This window comes from Desmodus rotundus, chromosome 6 (genome assembly GCF_022682495.2).
Source record: "Desmodus rotundus isolate HL8 chromosome 6, HLdesRot8A.1, whole genome shotgun sequence".
NCBI lineage: Eukaryota > Metazoa > Chordata > Mammalia > Chiroptera > Phyllostomidae > Desmodus > Desmodus rotundus.
The window spans coordinates 28,370,201-28,395,520 of record NC_071392.1 but is presented as its reverse complement, the minus strand read 5'-3'; the positions used below and the strand labels follow the sequence as shown (position 1 = coordinate 28,395,520).

The window sequence follows — 25,320 nt, the reverse complement described above, 5'->3', positions numbered from 1 at the left end:
GAGTTTGTTTGTTTGTTTGTTTGTTTGTTTTGGTCATTCATTTTTGCTTTCTGTTTTATATTCCACATAAGTGAAGTCATATGATTCTTGTCCTTTCCCATCAGCCATTCTTCAGTTTTGCCAAGTTTGTGTTTTAAGGTGAGAATTTGTTTCTTCCGCTCTTCCACCTGATTTTCACGCAGAGCTCTGAATGCTGTGCGGCCGGGCGCCTGCGCTCGCGCACTGCTGCTGCAGGCCCCGAGCACCCCAGAGGCTCGGGGAAGAGCATTGTTCCCAGCTTGTCCTCTTGATATTTAGGGAACCTGATCAGGATGACATTTAACTTCAGATCTCTGATGCCAGGTCCACTGAGGCTGACTCATTTGAAAGTTTCTGTGGGGACATGGTGTGAAAAAGACATAGGGACTTAGCTGACTGTCCATCAGCACAGGTAACATAAGTATTGTGATTGCCGAAGCAGCAAATGTAATCTTAGGGTGCATGGATACAGGCATATTTTTTATCATGTGAGAAGTGACTAGATTTCCTCGGTCAGAACATAGATAGACAGTTTGTTTCATTCTCAGAACTCCAATGTTGAAAGGAACTCAGACAAATGTAGCATGTTCAAAAGAGAGTGACCAGGATGGGGACGGAATTGAAAATCAGGTACACAGGGACCAGTTGAAAGAATTGGTGATGATTAGTTTGAGTAAGACAAGACTAGGGGAGGAAGGGTAAGATAACAGAAACCTAAATATTATTTGACTTGATTTCAATGTCTCTGGTTATATTAGGTAACAATAGCCAGAGGGGAGTGGGGAGGGGATAGTGGGGAGAGGGGTCTATAGGAGCTACTATAAAGGACACAAGGACAAAATCAAGGGGGAGGGTGGGGAGAAAATGCACCTCCTCCCCCCAAGAGGTGGGGGAGGGAGGTGGGACTGGCTGGGATGGGGTGGAGGGGTGGGGAGAAAATGCAGACAATTGTAACTGAATAAAAATAAATAAATAAATTTTTTAAAAAACAAACAAATTTAGCTAAATAAGCCATGGAATATTCATACATTGGAACACTATATAGCCGTTTAAAATAAATAAATAAACACATACATACATACATACATACATACATAAATATTATTTGACTTGACTGTATAACCCCAGAGGGCTGGCGCTGTACTGAAAATATCTCCTTGGGCTTTCTTTACCCCACTGGTGGAAGAAGAATACTCCAGGAATTAGTGCTGAGACTGACCGCCCCGAAGAAAGGTGTTTAAACAGAGTTTGGACCACCTCTTGGTAAAGGCAGATGAGCAGCTGCCCTAGATGATTATTATGGTTCCTTCTGACCAGGGGTTTATATGATAATAATAGTTTGGGAACCATTCTCTATATAATATCAACTTTCCAGTATTAAGGATTGTTTCATTGTCGTTGTGGTGAGGTATAATGGACAGCGAGTCATCAAGCATAAGACTTAGACTGTCAGCCATTTGCACAGAGAAGCACCAACTAAGTTGTGGTTTGGCCACTGATGCCTAAGCTGCCTGAAATTTAACCCAAATGACTGCGAGGTTCTGCTTATGCTAACCTTCCATTTAGTATTTAATGGGCAGCTGCAAATGATTTTAGCCTACCATTTAGGACTCTACAGAGTGGGATAACCTACTAGAGTTGTGACAGAAGGTTAGAGCATCTTGCTTATGATTCCTGGGATGTATAAATGACGTTTCTCAAGGCCTTGTCCAAATCTAAGCCTCCATACTATGCCGAATGATATTTTCAAAAATAAATCTATCATTATCCTAGATTTTGTAGTGAACACACTTTATCTCACTAGGTGCATTGTGCCAATAATTTCCACCACCACCATCTCTCCCTCAAATTAAGAAGACTGGTAAATATTAACCACTTTTATAAAGAATGTTCACAAATGTTTGGCACTGCAACCATAATGCCTTAAACTCTAGATTTAGTGACCCTTATTCCTTCCAAAAGTCGGTAGGTCTCCCCTTTTAAAGATGAGCTTTTTTCACCACTCTTGGTGAGCCTAGAGCCAGACTGAGTGGTGGAGACTCCTCCCAGCAATCCAGATTCCAGCCCCTGCACTGTTTCTGCCCATCAGTCTGCATTTCTCTCCCCAGCTTCCTTCGGCCCCATCGCACTGCGTCTGACGGAGCAAGGTGAAGCTTCGTCTTTCCACTGCTGTGTGTGGCTGCCACAGCTTTTCAAAAGAAATCAGGTTCAGACCAAAAGTGGCAAATGACCTCAGGCTTATGTTATTGTAGGATTATGTCACTCTTTAATCCTTGTTTTGGAGTAATGTGTTCGCCAGTCGAATGGAAGCATTTCTTCTTGGATCAGTGTCTGATCCTTCATGTTTATGTTTTTGCAGCATCCCGTGTACTGTGTAAATGTTGTTGGGACCCAGAATGCTCATAACCTCATCACTGTCTCTACTGATGGCAAAATGTGTTCCTGGAGCCTGGACATGCTCTCAACTCCACAGGTGGGTTTGTTTTCCCCTACACATGAGAGCATCCTGGTGGAATGAGATATCTGCCTAATGGAACATAGTTCCAAAAAGCCAAACCCTCACATCCTATAGGAAGTAAAACCAATGGATACACTTGAAAGAGTGGCGCCTGCTTTCAGCAGTCTCCTCTTGAAGCCAAAACCCATTTCCCTTACCACAAATCATGTAATTATTATAATACATTAATCCTCAGGTCAGTTTCAAGTGAAAATGAAATAATCCATTTTAAAGCATAGTAATTGTGGAAGTTGCCTGTGGTATGAATTGTACTTACCCTACGGAGTTGTTAAACAGATGGAAACAAGGTGGGAGCTCAATAGAGCGGTCCCTGATGGGTACTGGCCTTGGAGAAAAGGTATCCCAGCAAAACAGAAACCCAAGCCCTTGCTTGTATCCATTACCTAGACAACCGCCTGTGTGTGTATGTGTAAAGAATTTGTCAAACCATCTGCTTTCTCCTCTGGAGTGGTTGTTAGTACGGCTCCTGCCATTCCTTGCTCAACAAATGAGAAGTCAAAAATCAAAAAGTTCCAAAGGTTTCAAACTACTACTGATTGCAATAATGGGAACCAAACAAAGGACAAGAATGGAAGCGGTTGATGGAGACAGGCGTGGGAATGCAGCTTTCCAAATAGACGTATGTATACACACATGCAGGAAGATACTATCTATACATACAAACACGTATACATGCTATTTTCACATTTCTTTATGGGGGAAAGTGTTTAACTGTCTTCCAACTAAAAACACAGAGAAGGGTTCATCGCTATAGCCTTTGACAAAAATGTGACAAAACATCAAGAAAATCATTAAAAGATATCTAAGAGATAATTCTCAATTTTAAGAGTCCTATTCCCTTTCCTGGAATGTCTCTCTCATAGTTTTAGAAAACATTGAAGTTTCAAGATACATAAGGAAATATAGAAACCATAAAGAACCTCCCAGAAGTCTCCACAAAATACAGATGTAGAGAATACTAAGGCTAAATAAGTTATTTTTATAATTTGGGGCGGGGGCGGCTAATCGGCTTCTTACAATTTAAGTTGTCTATTTTTGCTAACTTTAATGTTGTGTAAGTCAGGAGTTGTATGTGGGTATTTTATGACTTTGTCTTAAAATTCTCAGCAGTAAGTTTTTTTAAAAAGCATGGAGAGTGGAAACATAAGAGTGAGCTCTGTAATTAGGAATTTTTAATTGCCCATTTTGCTGATTAAACATGCTTTTTCTTTTTTCTGTTAAAACCAGTTATTCAGGGGCTACAAGACCATTTTTCAATTCTAGTGTGCCTGTGATCTCCTATCTCTACATACAGATTGAGGGTTTCCGGGCATGACACCGCCTGGGGCCCTGGTTCCTCTCTGTACCAAGTGGGCAACCAGGAGACTGTACCTTCCCCGCTGCTAATTTTATCGGTGGAGCACACCAGGTTCTGTATTATGTTGTCCCAGGGTCCCCTCACTGACGCACTCACTCTGCCAGCACGTCATGTGACTACTTGGTCTGTGCTACCCAGACTGTGAGCATGTGCTTCCAATTTAGGGACTGTGTGGCTGAGGTGACCTGATTTATTTGTTCTGAAAAATCAGAAACAAACACACAAACAGAAAATCACTAAATTTCCAAGCAGCTATGATGACATGATCCCCTAGAATGATTTTTGAAAAAATTACTTCAGGTGCACATAGTAGGTGCTTTGATGTAAATAGCAAAAATATTCAAGGATAGTAGTTGTACTTAATTATTCTTCATTGTCATTCAAGTCAATTCAGCAGAATGTCTTTTAAAAAACACTTTAATTGCCGATTTCAAAAATAATTTTAGATAAAATAAAGGCTCTCGCTATTTGAAACACTTATTTAAACATTGTTCTTTGCAGCCTTATAGCCAATACACCCAATGGCCACCCTTTGTGAAATCTGGCCCCTGTTGAAATCTGTTTTTTCTGACCTGAGTAACGGCCTTCTGGTTTCAGTCCATGGAGGACGCACACTCTTGCTTTGACAAATGTGCCTAGTAGATCTGATATTAATACACGTGTAGTCTCACGAACAATTGATTTTGAAAATGTTTGTAAATACAGGGGTATTGTGTGTTTTATTAAAGCCTGGGGCTGACAAGTGTAACCATTACAGTATTATCTTTAGTTTCTGCACCATTAGTTTCAGAATTCTCACCTGTCATCTCCGCCTGACTTAGAAGCGGCAGCAATGCTGATGAAATCCAGCCGCCTGAAACCAGAGATACACAGAAGCCCGAATGTCAGGGGCAGCAAAGCGTGGTTTCTGGCACAGCTGGGGTCTTTTGTAACGCTGTGTGAAATGCAAACAGACGATGTAGCCAAATGATTTTTCCGTGCTATCTTTGGCACGGCGAGGAGTTGACAGAGGGAATGTAACCATGGCATGTTTTGGTAGGAGAGCATGGAGCTGGTGTACAATAAGTCCAAGCCTGTGGCTGTTACCGGAATGGCTTTCCCAACGGGAGATGTCAATAACTTCGTGGTTGGCAGTGAGGAGGGTACAGTCTACACGGCCTGTCGTCATGGAAGGTGATTTTCTGTTTTCTTACCAATGACGTGTTCCTCATTTCCGAAAGTCTGTTACCACATTCTGGGTTGTAACCATCTTGCATTATGAGAAAGGTATTTCTGAAGAAATGCAAAGCACCACCTCAAGTCTTCATTATGAGCATCCATCTGATTTAGTCATTAGCCATTTGTAAGCTTTTGATGGTTCATACTGCCTCAAGGAAATAAGTCCCAGCTTCTTAGCATATCATCAGAGGCCCTTGACCCCTGCCCCTCCCTGGCCTCAGCCTCCAGGATGCAGCTACACACCCAGCAGGGATGAGAGTCCCCACGTATCGGTTACCCCAGCACGTCTCCATGAGTTTGTGTGTTCACTTTCTGCCTCCGGCCTGGCATGTCTCTCTTGTCGGCCTGGATAATTCCTTCTTATTTTCAAGAGCCGGTACAGGGGTCATTCCGTGTTGAAGGCTCTTCAAACTCTGTTGGGCAAAGGAAACCTTTCCCTCCTTTATGTTTTTGTAGAACTTTCATTCCTTTACTCATTCATTCTTTTAAGGAACATTTACCAAGAACCTACCATCTGCCAGGCAGCATCACATCATAAGGATACAGTAGGAACAAAACAGACCTGAGTTCATATTTTGGTGAAGGCAAAAGACAATAAACTAATAAACAAGTAAATACCTGACTTAAGATGATATGCACTATGGAGAAATTAAAGTAGAATAAATGGGGTAGGACTGTCGGCTGTCAGATTTGCTATTTTATACATTTTTATGAATGCTTCTACAATAATATTAGTTTCATTTTATTTCAACCACTCATTCATCTGCCATTTTGCTCTTACTGAGCTATTTTCATTTTATCATTGATTCCCTGCCTGGTGACTGGCTCATAGTAAGTGGGGAACTAAAAATCTATCCAGGGAATAAAGAAATGACAATATCCAAATAATATAGGGAAGTGCCCAGGGCTAACCCTTCCTCCCAGTCAGAGAGGCTGGAATAGTATGAGATACACAAGCTGCTGTGGTTTCCAGGTGACAAGAGCTCTGCCTTGATTGAGAGATCGGCAAATGCCCCCTGGAAAAGCATTAGGATAAAATGGAACCCAGTAATTTAAAGAGATTGTAAAATTGCATATAAGACAATGAGTAGCCTCACATCTTTTGAGACGTTCATTGTGTTCACCTTGGTACTTAATTTCTCTTTCACTTTAGTTCTAATTCAATTGATTTTTGATTCCTTGCTATTGGGATCCTTGCCAAGGATTTTTGGTCCTTGGCTATTGAGACGTAATGAGGAACCACAAACCATTCCAAGTTCAGACTCCTGTGTTTTTGTGATCTGTAGAAGTAACAAGCACCCATGGCTCAGCCAAGTGATTTTTCCATTTATACAGTAGGATTTGTGGTTTCCTACTGTTTCGTCCAATTGTAATAAGCAGTATTTGCCCTGCTCACACAGTTTAAAGATCACTAGGAAGACCTGGCCCCTAGTTCCTTGCCCAATGGTCCTACTTCCTCAAAACTGGCTACACCCCCCATCAAGACTTTAAAAAGATCTGATGAAGTTGTTCATTCATGCCAACATTCACTGCACGCCTACTTTGAGCAGAGTGCATTGCTAGATGCTGCCACGCATGCAAACATCATTTAAACCTGGCCCTTAGCTTCAAGAAACTAATGGTGGCAGGAAAGGTGAACACACAAATGGCTGTGATCCAGGTGAAAGGTCGTAAGTGGCAGGTGTGAGGCACGCACAGTGCCGTGGGCCACACATGGCATCACAGCTTTGCCTGTACACTTATTATGGTCAATAGGGCATAGGTTCAATGGACTTCATCCAGGACCTTAATTATCTGAGAAGGCCACAGAACATGTTCATTGATAACTTTCAGACTTATTTGTTGGATTCTGTAATGGGAATAACCTTTTACATGATGAACATTTTTGTCCTGTGGCTAGTATGCTTTTCAAGCATAATCAGAATAGGCACTGTGTTTCAGAAGGGTATCGGTGGCACATACCACCAATCTTCGTGCAGCACGCTTGATTATACCTTTACATTGGTCCACCCGTCTGAAATATAAAACACAGATCTTAGTAAAGTTGTAAACTAGCAGGCATTTGGCTTCGTAGTAATTTTTAATGGGTCATAGAGGGGTATGGGGGCGGATTTCCATTTTTTGCCTAACATAGAGAAGGTGCAAATCTACTTCCATAAATTAAGCAAAGTCCTCATTTTGCACCCTATAAACCCTTTCAGGATGCTGTTAAGAGCAAGTGGAGTCTCACCAGGGACCACTTCAAAGATCAGTTCCTCGTGCTCGTTAGAACAAACTTAAAGGATCGCGTGCGGAACTGCTGTTCGCAGATTCACTGGGCATGATTCCGGAGTGCTGGCCACACGGCACGCACACCGCAGCCCTTCACTCAGGGTCTCGCGTAGTACTCCGCACACTGCCGTTTACTGTGCTCCAGAAGCCCAAATGGTTTAATAACTCCGTTCATTTTTACTCTTAGTATCTAGTCATAATATTTAAATTCTGTAATACCTATGCATTTGTCATCTTTATCACCTCATGCACATGGATTTTTAAAACATGGCATTTTGCTGTATTTTCTAACTTGGTATGATTGCATGCAGACTATATTGTGTAATAATAAGGGGCTGAAATAACGCTGGCTTAGTTACGTAAGAGACAAATGTCTGTGGATAACTTTCAAAGTGTGTATCACTAATTCTCAAATGTGCTTCTGTTGGAAGAAAAAGGCATAAGTTTGTTTCTTTTCCTTTGCTGTTTGTTTCAACAAATATTTATTGAGCACTTATTGTAAGGCACCCTCCCTTATGGAATTTACAGTTTACCTCTAGAGCAGGGGTGTCAGACTCATTTTCACCAGGGGCCACATCAGCCTCGTGGTTGCCTTCAAAGGGCCGGATGTAATTTTAAGACTGTGTAAATGTAACTACCCCTTAACTGTTAAGGAGTTGAAATTACATTCGGCCCTTTGAAGGCAACCACGAGGCTGATGCGGCCCCCGGTGCAAATGAGTTTGACACCCCTGCTCTAGAGGACTTGTAAAAACCTCTTCTGCTTTCAGTGACAGCAGCATTTTCTCTGTATTTCATTTAAGTTATGCGTATTACTTTGCAGTGGCACGTGTTTCCCCAATAACATGTTCAGGTTTATGAACCTAGTGTAAGAAACTTCCTGGAAAGAATGAATACATTTATACAAGAGTGTGTGGAGCTGTATAGCCCATAAACTCCACAGAGAAATTAAAATGGAACATGTGCAGAATGTGATCACAACAATAGAATAGTCTCATTACAGGTAGGAAAGCTTCTGAGATCTAAGTGTATACATTCTTCATCAAAGCAACTACATCAACAATGAAAACGCTTGAGGAATTTCTGAAAAAGGGTTAAATGATGAAATTTAATATTAAATTCTAATGGTCAAAAAGATTATATTGCACCATATTGGTTTTTAATCAACAAAGGTGGTCTAGTGTTTTATATCTCTCAAGATACTGTGAAAGCGGTTTCATTTTTGGCGGTGTCTGGTGTTTGAGCTAAATTTTCAGAAAGTAATCGTGCAGGACAATTTGTTTTTTAAAGTAATCACGGCTTTGCCAAGGTCACTGAAACTGTGCTTACGTGTGGTCTTCGTGCAGCAAAGCCGGTATCGGCGAGGTCTTCGAAGGTCACCAAGGGCCAGTCACAGGAATTAACTGCCACATGGCAGTGGGCCCAATCGACTTCTCACACCTGTTTGTCACGTCATCATTTGATTGGACCGTCAAACTGTGGACCACAAAGGTAAAAATTCCTTGTTTGAAATCCGGAGGTAATACAGAAGCGAAGAGGACAATTCCTGCCCCCGGGGAGGGGGGCGGTCGTGGGGAATCTGAGGTCTCTCCCAGGTGACCTGACCCTGGAATTTGTGCAACCTGCTGGTGAGCCCCTCTGCCTCAGAGCTAGTCAAGGCTCCTTTTCTTATCTATTTTACTTATTTCAAAATATATACGTAATACTTGAAAACACTATAACTGTAAAAAAATGACACAATTTTAGTAATGATAACAACTGAAGTTCTCCTTCACCAACACTAACCCCCCTATGACATCCCCTTCGTGGGCCATCGCCTGCCCCTCTGCCCGGGGTGACCTCTGCTATCGGTTTAGTGTTGACTGTGCGGAGCCTTGCGGCATTTACTTACATACGTGTGTAGGTATGGAAATAACATGACTTGGGCCTTTGGGGGTGGGGAGGTGTTTTTTTTGAGCCTTTGTAGGTTTTTAAGCTAGTAAATGACACTATATCATTGTGTTTTCGAAGGTAATTCTGGCCAAGTGTGGGAGCAAGGAAAGACCTCGTAGAAGGAAGCTGCAGTGACCGTCCAGGGGAGACAGGCCAGTGGTCTAGATCAGAAATCTGAGAGGCAGAGAAGTAGGTGGACTTGAGAACCACTTAAGAGATGAAAGGCACAACAGTGGGTGATCAGTTTGATACAAGGAAGGTGAGGGAGGAAGTCATCAGGACAAAACCCAGGTCTATGCCTAGACCTGGAGCAGCTGGAGATTTGTGGCAGCATTCACGGCCCAGAGAACGCCAGAGGAAGGGCACGTCAGCGAAGAGCGTTGCACAGGTTGTATTTAAGGTGCCTGGCGGGGCACAATTCGCCGTCTTCGTTAGGCAGTTTGATATGTGGAACAGAAGCAGACAGAGCTCTGGGCTACGGGTATGAAGTTGGTGGCAGTCAGAATAGCAACGATAAGTACAGTCCACAGAGTAGATGTTACAAGAAATGCTTGGAGACCATTCAGAGAAAGAGGAATATTTGGGAAATAAACAGGAGAAGTGAAACTAGAAATGGAGGTTAAAAAGTAACAACTCAAGAAATGGGAGAAAAATTGGAATTTTTTCTTCTTCGTGGGTGTTCATGGAGAGGAACTGTGTCAGGACAGAAATGGCTCTTACCTGTTTGAAAAACAACCTACCGGTAAGAGAAATTTAATCTAACACCCAGTTGAGAAACCTATTTTCAAGTATCAGATTGATAAAAAAATCCAAGTTTGACCACATGCGCCGTGATGAGGCTAAAAGGGGCCAGCCACTCGCATGCGTTCTAGTTGGCAATGCAGAACGGTACAACGCTGTGGAGGGGGATTTGGCAACATCTCAACACAGTGCATGCATATTTGCTCCTGACAGAGAAATTCCTGCTTCCAGTCATCTGTGCCAAAGATAAACTAACAAAAGTAAGAAAAAGACGTATGTAGAAAGCTATTCACTGAAAGACAACCTTGAACCGGAAAAGACTAGAAACATCCCCCAATCCCTCATCAGGGCATTGGATGAGTCAGAAGTATGGTATGCCCACCCAAGGGAGTATTATTCAAACGTAGGGAGAAACAAACAGCTCTACCTATTATTAAGAAATGGCTTCTAGGATGTGTGTGTTTTTCAGTGAGGAAAGCAAGGTGGAGAGAAGTATAAATAGCATATTGTCACTGTTTAGTATTATACGTTTCTAAAAGTTGGAAAGAAAAACCACACAAATATTCTTTACAGGGAGGCAGAAGGCTGAAAAAAAATAAAGGTAATAGCCATGTTTCTTTGAATATGCCTTGTACATTTGGTTTGGGAGCCATGTAAGTATTTTACATGAAATAAAAATGAATAAATAAAATAGATTTTAAAATTGGTTTCAAAAAATAGTGAAGTAACTTGAAATGAATCAACTTTAGTGTGGTTCAAATTGGAGGCAAAATCTTGCAATATGGAGAATTCTAAGTGACTTCAAAGCCCTTTTTTGGATTATACTTTCCAACGGGATATATTTTAAGGATAAAAAGGACTACAGAAAAAATCTTTACTTCTAATACTCATATTGCTGGTGGTTGTATTGTTACTCTTATCTGATACCTGTGCTTGTATAATGAGATGAGTGACTGCTGGTATCTTTGAGAGTTGGTACTTTCAGCTGACCTAAACCGAGACAAAAATGCACAAAGTTAAGTAAAATCTCTGTAGTAACCCTGAATTTAGTTGGCGGTATCAGGAAGAACTCATGGTGTGTTACCTTTAAATCTAAAAGAATACGCATTCATAGGTCTACCAAAACAGTGTAGAAAATATGACCAGTCCAGTATCGGTGACACTCCTCCTGTCTAGGCTGTCTTCTTTAAAGAGCAGTTTCATAAAAGAACCCAGAGACCCTGGAAGAAATTACCGATTCTAGATCTGGAGCAGGAAATAGACAAAATGAGCGTGGAATATTTTGTCACCATAGAAAACAAAGAAGCTACAAAACGCTACAAATTTCTTGTCAAAGGACTTGGAAGCCACGTTGAATTAGCTTCTGCTGGCCAAAGAATATCAAACAGGACAATAGATTCATGAGTTCATAATGATACTGAGAAAGAAAAAACTCTTTGGTCGACTTTGGAGATTACTAGGAAAACCACCTCAGCATTTGGGAAACCACCAAGTAAAGAATCAACTAATCATGTATTCTGAAAGAATCGATCAAAACAAAGTTTTTCTTTTCTATATAATTTGTACTTCACAACTGCTAATAATCGATCAGGAGAAGTTTTTCTTTGTATAAATATTTCAGCTAATACAGGGATGTTACTGGACAGGGGACCTGGCCTGAGCCAGTCTGCCTAGGGCAAGCTGGTAGTGTGTGGGTTCTTGACTTTGTGTAGGAGAGATTTCACAACACAAGTCCTCGTGACTGTGAGGGGACCTTTATTAATGCCGAGGGAAGTAAGACAAGGAAGGGCTTAGCACAGGAGAAGCAACAGGAGAGACTAGGCTGGCTGCCTTAGCGCAAGGGGAAGTCAGAGAAAAGGGGGCCTGGGGGGCAGGTTCAGGGAATTAGCCTGGGACAAGCTGCTGCTGCTCATTGCCCCCCTGATTGCAAGTTTGGTGGGTCCCTCAGAGTTTAGGAGATGTGTGCCTGTGGGTGAAGAAGAGAGGGAAGAGGAGGGGGAAGGGAATGGTTGGGGCATGCTCCCCAAAGGGAGCACCTCCTGCGTCCTTTGTCTTGAGGCTTTTATCTCTCTCTTGCAGGCCGGACTTTCAGGGGAGGCCTCAGGGGAAGGTTTCGGCAGAATATTCATCAGAATATTCAGGTGTGCTTTTTCAGGGTAGAGGTCTCCACTGACTGGTCAGTGCCAGGGCAGGAGTCCTTAGTCATTGCCGCTGGTCCTGGAGTTGCCCACCTGGTTTTACTGCTTTTCTGGGCCTGGAGCTGAAATACAACTGAGGCCTAGATGTTATCTTTAAGGAGGTGACATTTTGTATCTGGCTGAAAATTGCTCGGCCACTTTCTCAGCTCTCTGTCTCAGTTTCCCAATTCTACTTGCCCTGGCTTCCAGGCCTGTCTCAGGAAGAGGAAATGATAGGATTTGAATGTCACCATTTTGCAACCCTTAATGATCTCAGCAATGATTATTGCTGATAACATAATAAAATTTAAAACAACCTTGATAATTATGGAAGTACACAATATCCCCTTTGAAGTAGGCTTGACCCCCTCCCAAATCAAATCTGAATCTTATCAATCCACCAGATGTCTGAATTTAGAGGCAATAGGAAATACAGATGCAAAAAGTTAAATGATACCACAGGGATGGAGTCGGCCAAATCCAGACTATGGGGAAATCTGTAGGACAGCTGAGCTTGATTCTGCAAACCAAACATTTGTTTCCCAAGGGAAGAGAAATAGAGGTGGAAACTATATATCAAAACAACATAGATAAAAGCAAAACTTGAGACATTTCAACCAGTCTCAAAATGTGGATCCTGCAATAGATTCAAACAAATAATGCATTAAAAAATTAGAGGGCTATTAGGGAAATGTGAATATTGACTTGATATTTGTGGATTATTATTTCAGGTGTGATAATGATATTGTGATTATTTTAAGTGCTTTTCCATTTTAAAGATGCACACTGAATACATAAGAAATCATATGATGCCAGAGATTTGCTTCAAAATAATCAGCTGGGTTGAGGACAGCTTGTGGGTGTAGATGAATACAATCCACTATGTATTGCTTAATATCGACACCGGATATACAAGGTCCAGCAAAAATAATGCCCCTTTTTTTATTACAAAATCTGAAGCATGTAATTCTGTAACATAACAATATCACACTCAAGCATGCCATATGACATTTTAGGTGAAATGTTCAAATTAAAACTATAAATTGCTACACCCATATTATTCCCCTACCAACCACACTGAAGCAGGTGTTACCTCTGCCAGGACCCTGTATAGCAGGTCCTTGAATAACATTTTGTTCAAGGTAATTTCCTTGTAATGTTGATGAGATGCCCTAGGAACTTAACTGTTGTTTACATCGATTATCCTACAGTAAAATTGGTTCCCTTATATCTTGTTTCACTTAAGGGACATTAAGTGACAGCTTATGGAGGCACTGGTGCCCAAGGCAAGTAGCATGTCGCTGAAGTGTGCTGACAGGTGGGGCCTAAAGTACAATGGGCTAAGGAGCAAGTAGAAAGCAAGGAGAGGAAGATGAAAGGTAGAGACAGCGTTTTTCTTTTTTTTTAAGATTATAAAGACTCTTGAGGATGTGGTTGTCATGGAAGCGCCTTTGAAGAAACAGTAGAAAATCTGTAAGCGTAAGGCAGAAAAAGGGCCCTGAAGAGGTAGGAGAGAATAAGATGCATAACACGGGCAGGGCGTGCATTTTAAATTTGGAAGTGACATCTCTTCTGTTGTAAGAAAGGATGGGCTAACATGTGTAGGTGTATAGGTTTGGTGAATGGAAGCAGAGAGAACTCATATGATACTGTTTCCTCATTGTAGGGAGTGGGAGATGGAGGTGCTAAAGGACGTACTAAAGGAAGCGTGTTTCTGCTGGTCCAGGAGAGAAGGGGAAGGGCTGATTATGGGAACAAAGATGGACTCTGGGCAGTGTGGGGCACCTGCTGGCTGGGAGACCAGATGTTCTGGTCACGTCAGTCTGCTGAGCTGCCTTCCTCCAGGAGAGCTTAGCAGCACCAAGGTGGACATGGACAAGGGGGACGCCTAGATGGACCTTGGGCTGGAGCTTTATCAGAATGTGATGGGAGGACAACAGAGCAAGGGATTTGGAGAAATGGACAAGAAAGGGTTTGGTGTTAGAGACTAAGGATTCTAAGCTGGAACCGAAAGGAAATGAAAACAGATAGGAGAAAGTAAAAGGAGCACGGGGGCCAAAGCCACTATCAGATCAAAGAGCAAGCGTGAAGGAAGTAATTGAGTTTGAGCATTAGTAAAATAAGATATTATTGTAGAAAGTGAAATATTCGGATGTGGTCATTCACAACTGAAATAATTCCAAGTGGTTGAAAGATAAAAATAAAAAAGTTCCAGGCTGTGGGCATGTCTGTAGCCAATAGCTGATGTGCTCAGTGAGCAAGGGGGCAAACTGGGATCAGGGATCCAGATTTGTGTGACCCCCAAAGCCCGTGTTCCAACCTCTACCAGCATGCTAAGTTTAGAGGCAAGAATCCCAGTTCTAAGGCTGGTTTGGTCATCCAGGGAAGAACCAGAATGTTGGCAGTGGCAGGGATGGAGCAGTGGCAGGGACGGAGCAGTGGCTTGTGTAGGAGAACGCAAGTCTGAGAGAGAGAACCAAGCAGGCGTGGTGGCCAACTGACCTGATTTGGGAAGAGAGTCAGTGATGATTCTGATATTTTTGCCTTAGTCACGTGAGTGGAAGAATGGTGGTGCTCGTATCGAAACAGGAAATAGAGGAGGAGGAACAGGCTAGGATTGGGGGTCGAAAATTAGTTATCGGAAGTATGCCTGGAAATTCCTAAAAGGTAATCAAGAATACTGGGCTCAGGGGCAAGAGTAGAGTTAAAAATATAGTTACGACAGTGGTCAGCATATAGTTAGTCTTTTATTGCAAGGGAGACAATTATGAATAGAACGTGAATTGAAGAGGCCCAGAATGTAGCCTTGGAGCTGCTGATGATGCAGGGTGAGAAGGAAAAGACAGATCATCGGAAAGACAAGGGGAAGGTTGCCTTGACCTCGGGGAGAGCAGTTTCACTGGAGCAGTGGGGGCAGACTGTGCATCTGTCTTTGTGGACTGAGGAGGGGAGACAGCAGACACAGAAAATGCTGACTCCTGTTTCAGACATTGGGCTGTGAGCCGAAGGAGATGGAGAGGTGGCTTGCAGGGAAAACCGGGCCAAGGGAGAATTCGGTTGTCATACTTTTGGAGAGACTTCAGCAGGTTGGTGGCCTGAAGAGATGGAGCCAGTGAAAACTGTAGATCAATAGTAGGTGATTTGAAAAACTGGGAAAGGTGATATCAGGTGTCCATGTGGGGGTGGTGTGAGGAGAAGAGGCAGGACACAGCTGAGACTGGGCAAAAGACTATGGGTAGGTTTAGCTAAATGGAAGTGGAGGGGGAAGCAGAGAATGAGAGAAGGTTTCTATTTTCGCAGGGACATACTTATCTGCAAACGCTGATGGGAGCTGGGATGTGGCAGGAGAAAGGTTTAGACCAGGTCCTGCAAGAGATGGGACAAGGCCTTTACTCCACAGGATATCTGAACATCACATACCTGAGGACCCGCTGGGGCTGAAACTGCATTTCACAGATGATGTCTAATATAAATTGTGGAAGAGCACTAGGGATTGTATAAAATCTCCATCATTAAATCTTAGGTCTGCAGAAACCTCCTGAATCTGGCAATCAGAGCTGTCCGCCACCTGGTCTGCAGAGTCAGGTGTGGGAGATAACCACTTCTGTATAGCTCTAAATAAAGGGTTTTCAAAGCCATCCCCTGTTCGTCCTGGGCAGCATTACCGAGGACTGATTAGCAATGCAAATTTACCACTCCATGCCTTCTGCATCACAAAGCCTGGGGGTGGGACCTGGCAGTCTGTGATCCTGAGGATCCTGACCGCTGCTGAAGTTCAAAGTGCTCTAAACCAACTTGAAGTTTCCTTTCAAACTCCCCACCCAACAGAACTAAGTGGGGCAGCTTCATTATTTCGAGGGGTCTCTCCTTCCTCCTCTCAGTGAAGTCTGAAGTTGTCTTTGGGAACTGAGGAGTGGTTCAGGGTTCAGACAGGAGAGAGAAAACAATGTCCCACACCCAACCAGGTTTCATGATATGATTAATACTTTACTTGTTCTGGAAAAGGGGGTGTACTATGAATATGTCTGAAACCCTAAATTTATCATGGCCTTCTATGGTGATCTCTTAACAGCATTGGCTACAGTCTTTCCCCTCTTCTTAATCTAACATACATAAGATTTATAGGAAAGAGAGGCACCATCTCTTAAAACTCATAATGACTTTTGCAAGACTATGATTGAAAATAATCTTCTTGCCCTAGCTGGTGTAGCTCAGTAGATTGAGTGTGGGCCTGCAAACCAAAAGTTGCCAGTTCGATTCCCAGTCAGTGCACATGCTTGGGTTTCGGGCCAGGTCCCCAGTTGTGGGGAGAAACATTGATGTTTCTCCCCCTCTCTTTCTCCCTCCCTTCCCCTCTCTCAAAATAATAAATAAAATTTTAAAAAAGAAAGAGTCTTCTTTATTTTAATAAAAGAGCCAAGTAAAAATATAAATGTTGACTTGGAAGTAGTGAAAATTAAGGCTTTTTTTTTCTTTTAGTCTTGTTGACAATGAGAACTTTCAGAAAGGTGTAGAGCAGAGAAAAAAATGAGATGAGCCCTGGCCGGTAGCTCAGTTGGTTGGAGCATCATCCTGATATACCAACCACTGAATGCATAAATAAGTGGAACAACAAATAGATGTCTCTCTCTCTCTCTCTCTCCTCTCTCTCTCTCTCCGTCCTCCCCTCTCTAAAAACAATCAATATAAAAAATTTTTTAAATGAAATGAGTAATTACATTTTAGTCCCTTATGCCCAAAGTGGTTGCCTTCGTAATCTGTATTTTAAAGCCCTCTGATCATTTAAACAAAGGTGAAGAAGGTTATTGTGGGGCCATGCTGGATAATTGAGTTAGTGATACCCTCACACTTAAGATCATGTCTTAGTCCGTTCAGGCTGCTATAACAAAATTCCACACACTGGGTGGCTAAGAAACAATAGAAATTTACTTGTGGAGGCTGAGAAGCCCTAAATCAAGGGGCTAGTATGGTCACGTTTTTCCTGGGTCATAGCCAACTCCTTCTCACTGTGTCCTCCCTTCATGGAAAGTGCAAGGGATCTCTGTGGGGTCTCTGACCAGACACTAATCTCATTGATGAGGGCCCCACCCTCCAAAGGCCCCCACCTCCTAATACTATCATCTTTGGGAATTAGGATTTCAACAGAAGAATTTCAAGGGAACACAAACATTCAAATCAGATGCAAATTAAATAACAAAGAAGAATCCTTCAAATTGTAAAAAGAGTTGATGCTGAGAAATAAGACTTTGAACTAGTCAGAAGTCAGGTTTTAAAATGCCTTCGATATGACACTTGGTACATAAAAATAAGTACAGGTCAAAAAGATAACCGAAAGAAATGTAAAGGAATGCCGAGCAACAGGAAAACGCGGCAATACAGACATGCATTTTGTCCATCCTACTGACAAGAACTTGCATTTCTAACACGAAGATAAAATATTAGGAGGGAAAATCTGTATTCCAGGAGAAAAGATTATGCTGGAATCAACACGCTGGGTGAAATGAATCTAATCTCGAAGGCTGTGGCAAAGTCCACGTCCCTTCACTTTGCATAAGTAACGTGACTGCCGAAGAGGCTCTGGCACTTCACACAGTTTAGGGAGACCTATGATTTTAAAGTTCAAGACTAAAAATTTAAATTTCTCCACAGAGGTTATTAGAAACATTGCAGGTAAAGAGAAAAAGTGTATTTAGAGAAAATGCATTGTCAATTCTCCTTGTGATTTAAAAATTAATGCTACCATTAACTTTATATATGGTTTCATTTAAATTTTCCATGAAGATCGGGCAGGTGGAATTTGGAAGTGGGAAAGGCTAAGGGAAGAACATAATACTGCATATTTTGGAGGTTTGGGCTTCTAATTAGTCCCCAAAGAGAGGTTTAGGTCTTGAACACTGATTAGCCACACTGATTATTGATGGAAAATTAACCTACCTAATAGTATTAGAGGAAAATGGAGACAACTGTACTTGAACAACAATAAAAAAAAAAGGTAGAAAAAAGAAAAAGGAAATTAACCTACCTAATAATATTACAGAGTCTTTAAATTTTAAAATTATTTTTTCTGGTTTCATTAGCTTAATTGACTTGCTGAGAGATAGTAAGTAATTGTGTTCTAGTGACAGAGGCAGGCTCTTTGTTTGTTTGTTAGAAACTTAAGGCAATGTGAGTAAAGACATTAATCTTTTCTTGAGTATACCAATGCACCCGTTCTTGATAATGATAGCAGCTTTGTTTATCACTTTAATTATTAACATACTCTACTCCGTGCAATGAAAGTAAAGGAAATAAACTATATGACCCTCGCTTCAGTGGCTACAGTTAAAATGGAACCATGTGTGGAAAAGAACATTGTTATGGTTGGTTAGCATACAGGCAATACACAGGAAAGTCCAAATGAATAGGAGAACAAGCAGATGTGTGCTAACTGGGGTATGGGGCAGGGCGGGGAAGATAAAGCATGTAAGTCCTCTACCTGTCCACCTGGAGGCCTCCGGTGGAAGATCTTCCCAGGTGAATCGTCTGTCTCGTCTCTATATGTCCAAGTAGCTCTTCCCTCCAACTTATTGAAAATGAAACAAAACATAGACATCCTCCCTTGACCTTGTTGTCCCTTTTCGACCCTGGTTATCTTCTGCCTTTTCCCACCAAACTGCAATGTATTTGGAGAAAATGCATTGTCAATTCTCCTTGTGATTTAAAAAATTAATGCTACCATTAACTTTATGTATGGTTTCACTTAAATTTTCCATGAACATTGGCAGGTGGAATCACCTGCAGTTTTATCTCCCATAGTCTCCCTTGATCCCTGCGATTACCACTAAACCTGCTCCTTCAGAAGTTGCCCTGACCTCCTTCTTGCCCATTCCAATGTCATTTTGCCATTTTCATTTCACAACTTTGCAGTTTCAATAATGTTGATTCGTTCCCTGGAACATCCTTCTTTAAACATATCGCTGAGGCCCTGGCTCCACCAGTACCCCATCCTGGCCTGTTAGTCACCAGGCAGCGCAGTGGGAGGTAAGCTGTGGCCAGAGGGCACAGTTTTGCTCCCATTACTTCCTGAGCTCCACCTCCTGTCTCCCCACACCCCTCACCCCTGTCTGTGGAAAAACTATCTAAACAAAACTGGTCCCTGGTGCCAAAAAGTTTGGGGACCACTGCCATACATCAAAAGGCGTGGGTCCAATCCCTGGTCAGGGCAGCTATGAGAGGCAACCAACTGATAATTTCTCTCTCATGTCGGTGTTCTCTCTCCCCCTCTCCCCCCCACTTCCTCTCTCTCTCTCTAAAATCAATGAAAACATATCCATAAGTGAATTTAAAAAATATATCATTGAGGCTATTTTTAAGAGAACAGTATAAAGCTACATACTTAAAATTCTATGCTTGGTGATTCTTTCAAACAAATTTAGAAATGTGCTTCCTGAATAAGTCCTATTTAGTACCAGCTCTTACCTTTTACTATATCTTAGCACATTAAATACTGCATCCATCAAGAAATGCTGGAGTTGATGGTTAGAAATAAAGCATGAACTCTTGGCTGGATGAAAACGTTCATTATTCCACTCAGCTTTTCTGTTTGCTGAGGTTTCAGATAATTTTGTTCCTGTGCTGTAGTTCAGCTTAGTGGCTAGACAAGTTATGAGTCTCTGGGCTTTTTATCATTGCATTCAGTTTGGAAAGTTTCAGTGGATTCCAATTAAATATTGGGTTAATATTTACTTTGGTCCTGGTACAGCTTCACAAGGATTAAGGTTCTTGATACTCTTCATGTATTTGCCAGCTTAGTCCTTTAAACTTCAAAGGGCTCGTGTTTCTTCTGCGTATATTGATTATATCCTCCAAATCTTTTCTGCACTAGAACTTTTGGGCTCTAAAATTCCATGTCTTTATGACTGGTCAGGTAGGTACAGAGCCCGACTTCCCCCACGTGTTGGTATTTGATGGTGATCCTGGGCAGCAGCCTGGGATGCTATATCTAGGAACTTCTCAGCACTCACATTTGGAGGAAATCCCTGACTTCCTTCGAATGGGTCTTGACCTTATGAAATCTGTCTGAGCAGTTACCATCCATCTCTGTCCTCTGATCTTTTATCAAAACAGTGAATCTGAGAACAAGATTTTCTAAGTGACTCAATGGTGATGGCTTTGCACAAATTAGAAAGGTAATCTTCAATTTTCAAGGAACTACTGTGAAATCAATAAATAATATTATCTATCTCAGTTTTACATTCTCTGCCAGGGTTGAAAATATAAGATGACTATCTTGGATGATTTTTTCAATCCTAGCTCCTAGAAAGGAATGATAATTTGAATTTTTATGAATAAAAGACATGGGGAAAATTTGTTTCTAAGGAAAAACATTCGTTAATTTGCTCAAAATGTATTCATTGAAAAGGATTATGCATTGAAATAAACATTAAACATGGCTAAATTATAGATAATACAATAATAAAAATACTTCTATCTTGCCCACAGAATCACATTTGTTATGGGTAGAATTTCCACCCTGTCCCCATAGATCCTGAGCTCCTTCAGAGTAGACTCATATTATTTTGTCTGCCTCCTCAGTACCTGGCATAGTTTTGGCACCTGGTAGGTACTGAATGAATCATTGAATTAATACATGAACAAATAATCCCTGGGCTTTTAAAAAAGATGAACATTAAAGAAATACTGTAGTAAATATTTAGTTAGCAGTGGTTTTGAGCAGTTAAAATTCATAGCCATAATTTAGAAATATAATGATTACAAAACCGAGGTTAAGCTTTTAAAATTCTATGAGGAAATATTTAAGAAACTATAATTTTGGAAAAAATATCTATGGCAACTACCCAGGCAGGAATAGAGGGGCCTTCTCAATATTTTCCTTACAAAGTGGGTGAGTAGGACTCCCACTCGTTCGTGAAAATGATCTGAAGAGCTGGGCTACATAGTGCGTGTCCCGAGCCACCCCTGCCACTCAAGAGGGTATTTGTCCAAGTGAGCAAGGGAAGAGTTTCCCCAATGGGCCTGACAGTTACCTCTCAGTACACGCTAGCCTAGTTACATGCAGGAATGCTCTTTCTAAAGATATCCCTGGGAAACTCTGTCTCTTGCGGGATGTGGTTCCCTTCAGAGAAAGGGGACTTGACTCTTCTCTAAACCATAGTTTATAAGAGAAATTCCTTACTTGAACTAAAGCAGTGGAGTGGGGATGGAGAGGGAAATGTTCTAAAAAAGGTTCTCAAAGTAGGTGACATCCAAGCTGATGTACGAAAGAAGAAGTTAGGTAAAGGGAGAAAGGGAAAGGCATGTAAGCAAGAGGAACCGAGTATTAAAAAAACAGAAGCATGGGATAGTGGGTAATCCAGCTGTGTGACTTTAAAAAAGTTACTTGACCTCTCTGTGCTGCAGTTTATTCATCTGTACAATAATCTATTCACCTATACAGGGTTAAAATACTATCTATCTCATAGGATACATGTGAAGATTAAATGAATTAATGTCTGTAGAGCTCTTAGAATAGTACCAGGTACAGGGTAAGCACTGTGAAAAAAGTAGCGATACTATTACTATCATTAAATAGTTATTGTTGCAATTGTTGTTATTTGGATATTAAAGTGGTTTAATTGAGCTGGAGCAGTGGGTACAAGGTGACCAGAAGGGAATAATGAAAGGATGTCTCTGGAGGCAAAAAAGGACCAGATGGTGAAAGGCAGCCTGCGATGCTATGTGATGGATGGAGTGTAGACTTTCTTTTGAAAATGAGAAGGGTTGTAGCTTATGCTAAAGCGGGGCCTCGCTGCCTCTTCCTTGCTGTCCTGCAGAGTGAGACGGGGCACTGGAGACACCTCCCCTTCCCTCAGGATTCTGAGCCATGGTGTCGGCGTCGTGTTCTACGTCTGATGACTGTTTCTTCAGGTTGCCAGCGATACTGGTCTTTTAACTCGATATCTCTATCTCAACATTAGTTGATTGTATTATTAATGAACATGCACAATCCTACCATATGAAGTGGTAGCATCTTGACTGACCAAAACGTTTGCTTTGGCAACCCTTCATGAAACTTCCATTCCAATTCACTACTCCACTTCAATTTTCAGATGCAGCCCAATCATGCTGATGATGACTGTAATGAACATAATCATCACCATAATAATAGAAGCTGCATTCACCTGAATGCTTCCATGTGACTGGCATTTCACCAATCATGCCACATCATTCTAAGTATGCCTTCTGTCAGTATCCTGCCAGGCGACTTCCATCCTGAATGGATCTTGCAGAATTGTCTCATCTGACTTTTCTGTTAGCTTTGTGTTTACTTGTTCCTCCATTGTCTCTTGAGTTGGACTTGACATTTCATCAATTTATAATTATTTTTAAATTTCTGAGGCAAATATACAGGGGTGGGCAAAAGTAGATTTATGGTTGTGATACGAATTAATAATATAATAATTAATAAATAATAATACAAGAATAAGCTCTGATTCGGGTACTCACAACTGTAAACCTGCTTTTGCTCACCCCTGTGTATTCCTTTGCTCGTCCTTCTCTGCTCGCAAACTTCCGTGACTAGCACTTCTAATTCTCACCCAGAGCCCCGTTAGCCTCATCACCGGTCCTCCCTCTCACCCGAATGCTGACTTTGTAAAGGGGATTTAAATACCTGTACGGCAAGCTAGGAAGATGGACAAACTCACATTTGTCTTAAATCTTAAGAAAGCCTATGTAAGGGTTTTTCTTAGTGTATTCTAATGTCAACTGCTTTCACAATTTCTACATATTTCTTTAACAATTTGGTATATATTCACGTTCTCTTTTTTTCAGAGTAGGGTATTTCTTTATTCCTGTGTCTAACATCTGTCAGTTTGCCAGTACTGTATACAAACAACATAGAATAAGTTGAGTTTGATGATTAGGACAAATTTCTACATTATCAACTTGGGGCAATAAATCTGGGAGATTGTTCTCCTTCTTCTAGTACTTTGTAAAGAATAAATAAGAGTTTTGTAGAGGAAAAATAAATATAATTAATCATTGAAAACTCTCATTTTTTCCTTCCAAAGTAGAGTAACAGGCCCTCCCATAAATTCTGGGGAAACAGACCTCAGTGTTTACTACTGGAAGCTCACCAGCTCTGTGGAAGTTTCTGGAGAGGAATGTTGTGGAATTGGCAGTAGAGTGAAATAGTTTTCTCTCCTGTCCCCTGGTTCATTGGCTTGAACTAAGCCCAAGTCAAAAGTAAGAAGTCTCTTACAAGTTGTCAGTTTCCTTCTCACTTAGGACCTTCCTTAATGATTAAAAACTTAACTTCTAAACCAGATTTCCCCTTTAACACCCTGCCAGGCCCAGCTGCGTTAAGAGGGATAATGGGTCACTAATCCAGGAGGGTTTTGCTTGAGACTCTTGGCTTCCACCCACCTATGGAACTTAATTTATGCCTGATTCATTCGGGTTTCTCTCCCTCAGTCACCTCCTTTCGCAAAGCTCAGTAGTGCTACTCTTTTGCTATTAAGACCGTTTATAGATACATCACAGTCCATGAGCCATCACAGTGAAGTGTTGTCACATCTGTGAGAGTCTGCACGTGTGCGGTCACCGTTCTTTTCCTTGGGTCCTGTGTTCATCCAGATTCACAGTAAATGAGAGCACGCCTTCTCTTCTCTAAGAATGCCTGCCCCCCAATAGTCCATCCATATGGAAAAAATAGCACCTTCAGAGCAGCAAGTGACCACGTCTTCGTCACCAAGTGTGTGACAAAGTCGTTACTAATTTCTCCAAAGTTGGTATCTGCCCACGCTCATGCTTTCTGCTGTTCTCTTCGATCATCTTCCTAAAATACCCCTTTCTTATGCTACCTCCTTAAACTACAACATATAACAGTGTTTGCACTCTGTAGAATCTTTAAAAGGAGTTCTATGAGTTTAAAACAATACAGAAAGAGTTAAACAAAATAAGTAAGTATCTTCAGCAGGGGGGCCTTTTTAACTTTTTCTTCGGGAACGGGCTGCATATGTGGCCTACAGAGGTCCCAAGACTTTCGTGGACACGGGGCTCATTCGGACCCAAGAATACCGAGAGAGCAGTACTCCTTGGAGCAGACCTCTGGAAACAATGACGTCACTCTGTGTGCTTTCCTACTCATTTCAAACACCTCGACATGCATGTCATGGTGTTCCACCCTTTTGGACGAGCGTCTACCCAACAGTCCCTCAAGTTCAAATACTACCTTTCCAAGTTGCACTTCCAGCAATAATGACAAACAAGCAAGAATAAAATCAGCGAGGATGGAGATGATTAAACTTGAATAAATCTAGGGGGAAAGGAAAGAGAGACTGAAAGAAAGGAAGATTTAAGTGTCCAGAAATAGTACTTAGAGAGGGAGGTGTGGCAGGCTCGGAAAGCCGTGGAAGGAGCTTACCTGAAGGCAGGTGCGGGGCGACACCGCAGGGAATAGTGGTTGAATAAATACAGCATTTATTTTTTCTGTAAACAGTCTTTATGTCCTTTATAGAACCAAAGTCCATGTGTGGGAAACAAGAAAGAAAGACAACTAGAAAGTCTGGTTTAAGTCACAGAAATGAGACCAGAGGACATAGTGCAGGCACTCCGCAGATAATGCCCTAATTTTACGGAAAAGAAAACCGATGTCTAGAGAAGTGTGATGTAGACATCCTTTTAATCCTCTTAGTCCCGTGTTTTTTTCACCTCGCATTGATTGTAATTGGGTCGGTTAGTAATGTGTTAAAATAACAGTAGTATAATATTTTGAACTGTCTGCCTATTTTATTTGCCATTTTGCAGTGGACTCAGATGATGGAATAACTTACCATTTTTATCTGGCTTAATAATGTATGACTCTATTGTCATAAAACCATTCTGATAATACTTTTTGTCAACACCAAAATTTAAATCGTGAACATAGTGTGAATGTCTTATCGTATTTACTTGTCAAATGTTTTCTTCTTTCCGCTGAGCTGAGCTTCTGGAGGCTAGTGGCCGTATTTCACATCTGTTCCATATCCCCCACAGCTTCTAGTCAGAGTTGTGAATGGTTCATATGTAATATAGGCCGATTAGCTCATTGACCATTTACATGTGAAT

At 41.5% G+C, this 25,320-nt stretch overlaps 1 protein-coding gene across 15 annotated transcripts in view; it reads left to right on the top strand.

Moving 5' to 3' along the window:
• Positions 1-25,320, top strand: part of DYNC1I1 (dynein cytoplasmic 1 intermediate chain 1) — a 287,402-nt gene that overhangs the window by 220,246 nt on the left and 41,836 nt on the right. For all 15 annotated transcript variants that reach the window (XM_071221672.1, XM_024577250.4, XM_024577251.4 and 12 more), the window contains 3 exons: positions 2,378-2,491; positions 4,933-5,066; positions 8,728-8,872. In XM_071221672.1, coding sequence (XP_071077773.1) covers positions 2,378-2,491; positions 4,933-5,066; positions 8,728-8,872 — 393 coding nt within the window. The remainder of the gene's footprint in view (positions 1-2,377; positions 2,492-4,932; positions 5,067-8,727; positions 8,873-25,320) is intronic.